The sequence below is a fragment of the Corythoichthys intestinalis genome, chromosome 5 (genome assembly GCF_030265065.1).
Source record: "Corythoichthys intestinalis isolate RoL2023-P3 chromosome 5, ASM3026506v1, whole genome shotgun sequence".
Lineage (NCBI taxonomy): Eukaryota > Metazoa > Chordata > Actinopteri > Syngnathiformes > Syngnathidae > Corythoichthys > Corythoichthys intestinalis.
In genome coordinates this window covers 3,560,503-3,570,622 of record NC_080399.1, presented here as the reverse complement: position 1 = coordinate 3,570,622, position 10,120 = coordinate 3,560,503, and the positions used below count along the sequence as shown (strand labels likewise).

The following is a 10,120-nucleotide window of genomic DNA, read 5'->3' as shown; positions in this document are numbered from 1 at the left end:
GCAAATGACTCACTTGTTTGGTGGTTTATTTATTACTTATTTTCTCAATTTTTATTGTAATTTAATGTAATTATTTTAACTGGGGTTACATCAGCACAAGTCACAGTTCAGTTCGTAATTCGGTACGAAGCTCACGGTTCTGAGCTATGGAATCACAGGAGTGCCAAAATTATTTGGAAATACAAAGACAACCAATAAAAGGGAATATTTACAAACGTAGTCATATAACAGCAATCAATAAAACAGAACATTTACAAATGCAGAAATGTAAAGACAGTAAATTAAAGAGGACATTTACAAATGCAGTTGTATAAAAACAATCAATAAAAGACATCATTTACAAATGCTTTCCCAATCGTGCTTTTGGTTATTCTGTTTTGTTATTGAGCATGCTTGAAGGCTGACGCTGTCTGAGAAAATCAAAAGCCCCGCCCATGGCGACGCCTTCGGGCGGGGCATTTCTTTTTCCGATTGTGTGATATTTCAAGACGTTTTGTAAAAAGAAAAATGCCCCGCCCCTAATCTGTCCAGCCTGACTAGTTGATGCCCGATCGCACGATTCACCACGACCTTAAACCAAGTGACGTCAACTACACGACGAGAAGAACAAATCAACCAAAGGTCGTACGTTAGAAATGGACAACGCAGAGGATTTAAGGCAAGGTGTTCGGCAGCAACTTTTAACAATAGCAAGGTATGTGGAGGAAAATGTAGAACCCGCCTACATTTTATGGATGGTGGAGGATGTTATTGAAAGTCTTGGCCAAATATCTGCGCTGACCGACGCCGACGTCGACCCGATCGTGTGGCAGAACCTGGCGGAGGTAGTTAGCACCTTTATGTTATCAGCCTAAACCTAAAATATGAATGTGACACAGATTAAATTCATTCGTTTGTACGCTAGTCTATTCAAAGAAATACTCAATTTCATTAATTGTATCCGTTTAATTATATTTATATGCAGGTCAAAGTTAAAACGTATTGAAGTAGGCAAGTGTTGGAGAGAAAAGCGTTGAATCTTTATTATTCGGCATTTTAATGTGATTAGCCCCCGTGCTAATGGGGAAGGTGTGACTTTATACGGTAATAGGAGATTAAGACTAAATACATAATTATTTCATTATTGTAGTGAGCCTTTTTAACCAACTTTAGTCTTCTTATGTTGTAGACATTGTTTATATTGCCAATAATGCGATTAAATCTAATTATTTTCCTTATTTAATGTCACAGGTACGCATGCAGCTAAAACTTGCACGTAAACCATCAGTACCTGGTCGACCTTCACTTGAAGTCTCCGTGGACATAATGGAGTCCTACATACTGTCAGGATTACCAGCTGCCAAAATAGCTGAATTGTTTGGAGTTTCAGTTAGAACAATAAGACGGCGAATGGCATCACATGGCTTGAAGTGAGTATTTTGTGTTTCATATTGTAAATTTAACAACCATTGCCTTATTTACTTATGTTATTGTGACTAACAATGGGTTTGTCATTTTTTACATTTTAACTATTGTACCATCTCCTGAAAGGATGTCAGATTTGTATACTACACTGGGGGACGAGGAACTTGATGTCATGATAGGGGAGATCCATAGGCATAATCCCAGAGCGGGGATTAGGATGATCCATGGTCTTCTGAAATCACAGGGTGTCCAAATACAGAGTAAGTGTGAATGTACACAGTTGACAATATTTCAAGTATACTAATCATAACGCAAACGCTGGAAGATGGCCTTTAGGATTTTAAACATATTCTTGGATATTTGTTTCCCTTTCCATCCCCCATCTTTTCTAGAAGAATACTAAGCACAAACATTAGCATTATAATCCACCTGTAATTTTTTTTTTGTATTTGATACAGCATATCGGGTCCAAAACTCACTACGAAGAGTAGATCCTGAGGGTACTCTTGCACGACGATTATCAATGCATGTGTTGAAACGCAGAGCGTATAGGGTCCCTGCTCCAAACAGTTTATGGCACATCGATGGAAACCATAAACTAATTAGGTTGGTTTTCTTTACATTTCTTTTTTCTGTTTCAACTATTGAGTCAAACTGTCCTTTGACTATATTTCTTCAGTAATTCTGCAACATGTATTCTCTTTGACTTCTGTAGATGGCGAATAGTGATACATGCAGGAGTCGATGGATTCAGCAGGTTTATTGTTTACATAGCAGCAGCCACAGACAACAAATCCACCACTGTTTTGGACAGTTTCTTGTCAGCTGTTGGTCAGTATGGTTTACCATCTCGTGTGAGATCTGATAAGGTAATGCGAAATCAATTTACCTCTTGAATTGAGAAAACAAAAGTACTAAAGATTATTTTTCTTCTTACCTATCTTTAAAACAACCTCCTGTAGGGTGGAGAAAATGTTGCTGTGGCTCATTATATGTTGAGCCATCGAGGAAGCGGTCGCAATTCCCATATCACTGGTCGTAGTGTCCATAATCAAAGGTGATACATGGTTGTGGAATTATTTCTATTATAAATATCATGTATAGTTGTTTAACTTTTTTCCCCGTTTGGGTTTATCAATAGAATTGAAAGACTATGGAGAGATGTCTATGGAAATGTCCTTGACTTGTTCCACACAGTCTTTTTAAATTTGGAACTGGAAGGGTATCTTAACCCTGACGATGAACTGGAGTTATTCGCTCTCCACTGGATCTATGTCCCTCAACTTCAGCAGCATCTTCAGACCTGCAAAGAAGCTTGGAACCACCATGGATTGAGGACTGAAAGAGGGCAATCCCCTATGCAACTGTGGCTTACTCAGCCACACGACGAAACTGCTGATCCAGTTGAGGTATGAACCCCTAATGCATTTTTCCTACTTGACAGAATGTACACTATGCAGCCAGGAGGAAAAATGTATGTTTCAACGACTTAAAAGTATACATGTAATTTTGCAATGTAATTTTCTAGTTAACCAGTCTAGATCCTGTGGTCCAACATTTTTAAATGTTGGCTATCATACATGTTGTTTTTTTTGGTGTGTGTGTAAGGGCTTGTTTACTTTTATTGCAGGTAGCTGCTGATTATGGCATCGACTGGACAGGACCTCACCCCTCAAACACAGAAGGTGTTACTGTACCAGATGCACAACTTCCACGTCAGCTGACAGAAGCCGAAGTGGCATCTTTACCCGATCCTGCAGTCCCCCTCTCTGCTTCGCTACAGGCGTACATGCAAACGGTGTACATTGTTAAGGAAATTCTACAAACCTAATTAAAAAAAAAAAAAGATTAAACCTCCTAATAAATGTAGTGTGATTTTTTTTTTCTGGTCCTGAATTGAATGTCACCTGTTAAGAGAAACACTGAAACGAGAAAATCCTTTTCTTAGTCATTCCAAACACCTTTAAAAGGACATTAAAAATGTTAGTGCTCTTGTGACAAATTGCAGCTTTATAATAAATGCATATCAAAAATTTTATTTGGAAATGAAGACACAGCAAACAGGTAAAGAACTGTTTTCATTGCACTTTGAAACATTTTAGCATAACTTTTTTTTCCATTAATGTTATTCTAAACACCTTGAGACACAAAAATATGCTCTTGATTTTTAAATACATAAAAAAATAATCCAGTTGGAAATAGCAGCAAACAGGTACAGAACTGTTTTTATTGCACTTTGAAACATTTTAACAGAACTTTTCCATTAATGTTATTCTAAACACCTTAAGACACAAAAATATGCTTTTGATTTATAAATACATTAAAAAAAAAAAAAAAAAAAATCCAGTTGGAAATAGCAGCAAACGGGTACAGAACTGTTTTTATTGCACTTTGAAACATTTTAACAAAACTTTTTCAGCAGCTTTTTTTCCATTAATGTCATTCTAAACACCTTAAGACATAAAAATGCTCTTGTCGATTTATAAATGCATTAAAAAAAAAATCCAGTTGGAAATAGCAGCAAACAGGTACAGAACTTTTTATTGCACTTAAACGCAACAACAAAACATTTTTGGGAACAATAAAATGAACAATCCAAAACTTCAAAATTTTAAACAAAACAAGCCCAAACCCTGTTGGGACAGAACTAACTGCGGCGTTAAGAGCCTCACAAAAATCTTCATATTTCGTATAGTGTGACGGCAGCCTAAGAGTCTCCATACACGTACTCGATTGTGGCATTTGTCCACGTACAACCTCTACATAAAGATTATTTGGAGGAACTTCCCATCCATGCCAGAACTTCAGAAGCTCCTGCAGACATTGTGAGGATGCTAAGAAAGAATTTTAGTCATTGTAAGTTCAAGTACATAGGTCAGGCACATTTTATGCCATCCATGCAATTGCATGTCCTGAAAATTCAAATAATAAAAAGGCAGGACATGATCTATATTTTGTTGAAATTTCAAAAGGTATGCTTTCTCAATTTCATTTTAAAATTACATTCTTACATAATGTTGCCATCCATCCAGCATCTGCCGTTTAATTCAGTGAGAAGATCCAATTACAACAGTAAAGTTCAATATTGAACAATTTGTAATTTTTACTTTAAAATACATTTAATAAGGCACTTAGGTAAACGTAATTAAATGTAGTGTAGCTGGGATAAAAATAACGATCTGCAAAGCCAATTAAAGTTTAGAGGACATAAAAAATTAAAAAGTCTGGTTTAAAAACTTACCATTTTCGATGTATTTTCTCAGATATCCAGTGATGCGGCACTTTTCATCCAAACTCGGGTCATCAGTGTCGTCATCACTGTCTGACTCCGCTGGCCAAATTATGCGTTCCAGAAGTAGCTGTACAAATTATAAAAAATATATATCACTAATGCAATACAGCAAGTATTAAGGTTACAAAAAACCTTAATACTTAGTTTAGATGATGAACAGTATAGGCATACACCTACTTGTGGTGAGTGCAACTCAGCACAGCTTCTTGGAAACAACAACTGCATTGTGTCTGGTCTTTGTGTTACCAGATCCAAAACACCTGTTGCTTTGAGTCCTTTTCGTAGTTGTTTTATTTGAGTTTTTGACCTGGAAAGTACCTATAAGCAGAAAAATGTTATAAGACATGTTTGTATCATTTCATATTTTTATGCTTTACTTCACATGCATATATTACTAGTTCTATATTTACTATTTGTAATACATTTTATGGGGGGGGGGGTTTGGCAAATTACAGAGTGGCCTTTAGAGACTGTGATTACATTATAGTAAACGCTATGGCGTTTTAAAAATTTACCCCAAAATACAATTGCAAAACCAATAATTGAGATGAATTTTAAAAGATATTATATTACAGCATGAAAAAGAATTTTCTCAGTCAGCCATCTCCTGTTTTCTTCAGTGGCAACAGGAAGATCCCATCCTGTTGTCACGCTCTGTATGGACCGCTTCTGATCTGCTGTCAGCTCAGTAGACCCTTTCAACTGTTGACAATAAAGTAAATACCTCAGAAAACAGTGACTGCAAAGCAATATATAATTTCTTTGTTAAAATGTCTTTACCAGTTCAACTGCCTCCCTGACATCGACATCACAGCAGTCTGTGATATCAATAGAGGCCATTTCAGGCATTCCACCACCCAACACATGTACAACAGCTTTACTTAGTCCATTTAAACAAGGGCCGTTGTGTAGGAATGAATGGCCAATTATTTGCCCAGCAACCATAAAAAGGTCACTATCAATGTAGATTTGAGATGCTGAAGGAACCAGGTGATCTTTTTCACCCTCAAACAGCAGGGGTTTTCCAGCAGCTGAAAGAATTACAGAAGTAAATAAATACTGTATATAATGTCCTTATAGGGATAACAATTATCTCTAAACAATGCAATACTTACCGATTTTTAGTTCAAATCCAAATTGCAATCTGGACATCACAAGTGAAAAGCAATGGCGCTTCACGCCATCCCCAACTGCAGCATCTCCTATTTTTGAAACACAAAAAAGTAGAATATGAAATAATTCCAGCGACTACACAAATGAAAGCCTTACTACATTACTTGCTGTACCTTCAAGAGAACAGGTTAAAGGAGCAGTCCAGTCCACATTCTGTCGTTTGTAAAAGTTGATTATGGCCCGATCCCTAGCCTCAGAAGAATCCCTGAGGTCCATTCTGAAGTGAAGTTCCTCACCAAAATTCTTCATTACACTTTGTCTGAAGAGCTTTACAGCCTCGAGTGGATCATGAGCCATTCTCCAATCTAAATCAAACACTTTCAGTTTTACTGTTATATTAATAATTTTATTATAGTAAAGTAATAAAACATGGACACAAACCATTGCCGGATTCTGTCAAAGCTACACTCGGCATCAAAGGCATTGATGACCCTGGGCTGGCTGTCAGTGGGACTGTTAGGGGGTCACACATGGAAGATGGCCCTGCCTGTACCACAGCTCCAGTCGTGCTTTAGGATGTAAAACAGATTTTAGTTTGATCAAAATGCAGTGCATGCAAAGGTTTGGGCAACCATGGTCAGAATTTGTTTTTGTGAACCAGTAAACACGTAGATGAAATTATTTGCAAAAGGTTTTCCAAGCTGAAATGTCCTTTAAAAAGGCATCAAGTTAAGCAAGAAACTTTTTTCAAATCTGTAACTTCATGCCTGTAAAAAACATTTCATGAAATAGTTATTTTCACACACACAAAGAAAACATGTTTTAGTAACCAGGGGTTCCAAATCCTTTCCATGCTACATTATATTATGGTATATGGGATTAGGCTTATATCTAATGTTATCACTTCCATATTTTGCTTGAGAGCACCATCAGGATTTTAGATTTTGAGCCTATACAGCAGGGGTCTCAAACCGGTCCTCAAAGGGCCGCAGTGGGTACTGGATTTCATTCCAACCAAACGAGAACAATCCCTTTTCACCAATCTGGTGTCTAACAAGTGTAATCAGTTAATTGCAGTCAGGTGCTGCTTACTTTAGCAGAAACCTCATTGGTTGAACTGTCTGTTTTGGATCTGTTGGAACAAAGACCAGGACCCACTGCGGCCCTTTGTGGAATCGGTTTGAGACCCCTGCTATACAGTATTTGGAAAAAGGTTTATACAGTAAAAAGACCAAAGAAAAAATGTAATAACAGCTAATTTACCATGGAACACTGTAAACACTACAATAATACAGTTTTACATTTAAAGCTACATAAGTTACTCAAGTACAATTAATTGGTAGTATAAGATCTTCAAATGACTAAAATGCCTTTAATTGCAAGTTGAAATGTTTGAATGCTATTTGTCTTACAATGTAAATGTACATCAAAATAAATGATATACAATATTATTCAAATATTATGTACAGAAGCTATGTAGACCGTTAATAAAATAATGTATACGTATCTATTGTGAAATATTAAAATCAGTTTAAAACAATTGAATTGTTTCCAATTAAAGACATGGTAATTTAGAGATTTCTTAATAACAACCTACCTATTACAAATCTCACTGTGCGCCTTGATTGCATCAAACTGGAACTCTATCCCACAAGAGAGACATGCAATCAGAGGTCCAGTTGTGGTTGACTCACTATCTTCCTGTGGTCAGAAAAAAAAAAAGGTGATCATAGATATTTTTATGATAAAAATACCCAGAAATCCACATGTTCAGTGTGTATTTTTAACATTTTTTAATGTCTTATGAACATTTCATTTACATGCTTTCTAGTACTCACTTTATCCATGTTCAGGCTTTTCTGAAGTGGCCGAATGTAAATAACAGCATGCCCTATCATTGCCTGTGGTGATTTCAGATATTTCACACAATACCCGGTAATGAGAGACAACTCTCGGCTTCGTGTGGCGCCTCGAATCCTGAGAAGCTCAAATCCCCCAGCCTCACTCAGTTTCCGAAATGCACCAATCAGACATTGATGAAAATATTCAGGGCAGGACTCTTTGCCTATGAAAGAATATACAGACAAAATAACAGAAAATACAGTTTATGAATAAAACTGATGCACTGTATTTTTTGATTGAAGCACATTAAAAACATAAGTGTTCATCCTTTGTTCTTGGAACTAGAGCCATTGAAGTCCCAAATAGTTATCTAAATGATTAATAAATGATATTCTTTGATATATGACATCAAATATGTGAAAAATATTTTAAATTCAGTGCAGTCATTAATAGTTCATTATTTTAATTGTATTATAAAACAGCCTTGTTTGCTGAAGTGCTTTAATCTCTGAAAACGACAGAAGAGCTCCAAACACATCGGCATAACTACATTTCTTTTTCTTGCATTTTCCTACTGAACAGCACTGTTCCCCCTCGAGAATGTTCCCTTTCTTCGTCCATCACTTTCTGCCAATGAAACTGTAATCCATTAATTGCATTACTGCAATAGCATCCTCTATAGCGCTTCATTTCTTGCCCTCACTAAACTACAATACGAGCAGAATTCTGCTCCTGGGGTTATCACACACTACTGAGACCCTAAAAATTGCAGTGTTTTATGTATATGTCGTCATTGACCATGGCATAAGCTTACCTTGAAAAGTAATTTTTTTGTCACCCAAGCCTGCATTACATAGCTCCAGTTTCTGGTAGCGATTTGGGGCGATTGTGGTGGACTTTTTGCTCAAACAGCAGAATGTGTGCGAATACGACGTCACATTGGCTCCTCTTGTCTCAAAATTTCGGGGTATTGGCCGGTGACGTGGATTGAGAGACCCCCTTGACGTGCTCCGATAAGGCATGAAAAGTCTTGCCACCTCAGCTATGAGACAAAAAAAGAATTTTATTAGAAGATGATAGTTGTATGCTTCGACACTTTTCTCCCCCCGAAAAATCGCAAAGACCTCAAAAGTTTCATATTTATGGTACAATAAAAGTTTTCTAGGCTGTCCCATCAAAAACGTTTACCACATAAAAAAAAAAAAAAAACACACAAACGCAATTTTTTTCATGTACAGTACATATTTACAAGAAAGGACATATTGCAGCTGCAATTAGGTCAATGTACGATAGTTTGGGAAAACGGTCTGCTACTTACCATCGACGGGAGGTCTTGGCGACGCAGCTTGCGGAGTCGACCGTGCTGGAGACGTGTTCGATGAAGAATGAACACTGTTCATTTCATCCAGCTTGTCAGCCGCTTCCCTTAGCAGTTCTGCTATGCTGGACTGGGTAGCGGACTCCATTGTAACTTGTACCAACTTCCTACGTCTTGCGAAGACAGTTGCCTACTAGCGCTTGGCGCCAAAAGTAATTATTTCCTGTCTGTGACGCTTTTTCCGGTGCGTCCCGCGCTGAGTCAACGTGAGGTATCGTGCGATCGGGCATCAACTAGTCAGGCTGGACAAATTAGGGGCGGGGCTTTTTTCTTTTTACAAAACGTCTTGAACTATCACACAATCGGAAAAAGAAATGCCCCGCCCGAGGGCGTTACCATGGGCGGGGCTTTTGATTTTCTCAGACAGCGTCAGCCTTCAAGCATGCTCAATAACAAAATAGAATAACCAAAAGCACGATTGGGAAAGCATTTGTAAATGTTGTCTTTTATTAATTGTTTTTATACAACTGCATTTGTAAATGTCCTCTTTAATTGATTGTCTTTACATTTCTGCATTTGTAAATGTTCAGTTTTATTGATTGCTGTTATATGACTACATTTGTAAATATTCCCTTTTATTGGTTGTCTTTGTATTTCCAAATAATTTTGGCACTCCTGTGATTCCATACTGAGCGGGTTCAGTACAACAGGAAAAACAAAAAGGCTTTTTTTTTTCTTACAGAATTTGAAAGTTAAAGTTTGTATATCGTTACACTCTTATATAAATGGAAAAAAAAAAGTGGCATGTGTTTTTGTTTTGTTTATTTTAATAAAAAAACAAGTTAAATTAAATCAGTTAAAATAAACATCTCTGATTCGAAAGATGTTATGGAATGTACAGTGATGCCTCGGATTTTTCGTCAATTAAAAAAAATAAATAAATGAATACAGATTAGCTGTCCCGAGCCGATTGGGGCATCTCCATCTCGCTCAAAGTAAGTTAACTAAGATTGTCAGATGAATGTGTTTGATCTTGCCAGAGTCACGAACTTCTGAAGCGCCGCATGCGTCAATCATCGTTTCACTTGTTAAACAGTTGCTGTGGCTACTCGTTGTGTGTAAGTGGGCAGCGCCGAGCTGATTTGAGTAGA

General features: G+C 37.1%; 2 protein-coding genes across 3 annotated transcripts; one reads left to right on the top strand and one right to left on the bottom strand.

The window, feature by feature from the left end:
- Positions 1–467: 467 nt before the first annotated feature.
- On the top strand, positions 468–3,252 carry LOC130916270 (uncharacterized). 2 transcript variants are annotated; one of them, XM_057836867.1, is made up of 8 exons: positions 468–824; positions 1,231–1,409; positions 1,531–1,664; positions 1,863–2,010; positions 2,120–2,273; positions 2,367–2,461; positions 2,546–2,813; positions 3,035–3,252. In XM_057836867.1, exons 1-8 carry the CDS (start codon positions 636–638, stop codon positions 3,233–3,235), a joined length of 1,368 nt encoding a protein of 455 aa, XP_057692850.1. In that variant the 5' UTR covers positions 468–635; the 3' UTR covers positions 3,236–3,252. The 2 variants fall into 2 exon arrangements, with proteins under 2 accessions (XP_057692850.1, XP_057692851.1); XM_057836868.1 differs by lacking the exons at positions 2,120–2,273; positions 2,367–2,461.
- Positions 3,253–3,314: 62 nt separating this feature from the next.
- On the bottom strand, positions 3,315–5,630 carry LOC130915989 (uncharacterized). The gene is made up of 6 exons (XM_057836309.1): positions 5,477–5,630; positions 5,270–5,398; positions 4,874–5,014; positions 4,646–4,763; positions 4,057–4,238; positions 3,315–3,326 (listed from the first exon to the last, which is right to left on the bottom strand). The coding sequence occupies exons 1-6, from the start codon at positions 5,543–5,545 to the stop codon at positions 3,315–3,317; spliced, it is 651 nt and encodes a 216-aa protein (XP_057692292.1). The 5' UTR covers positions 5,546–5,630.
- Positions 5,631–10,120: the final 4,490 nt, after the last annotated feature.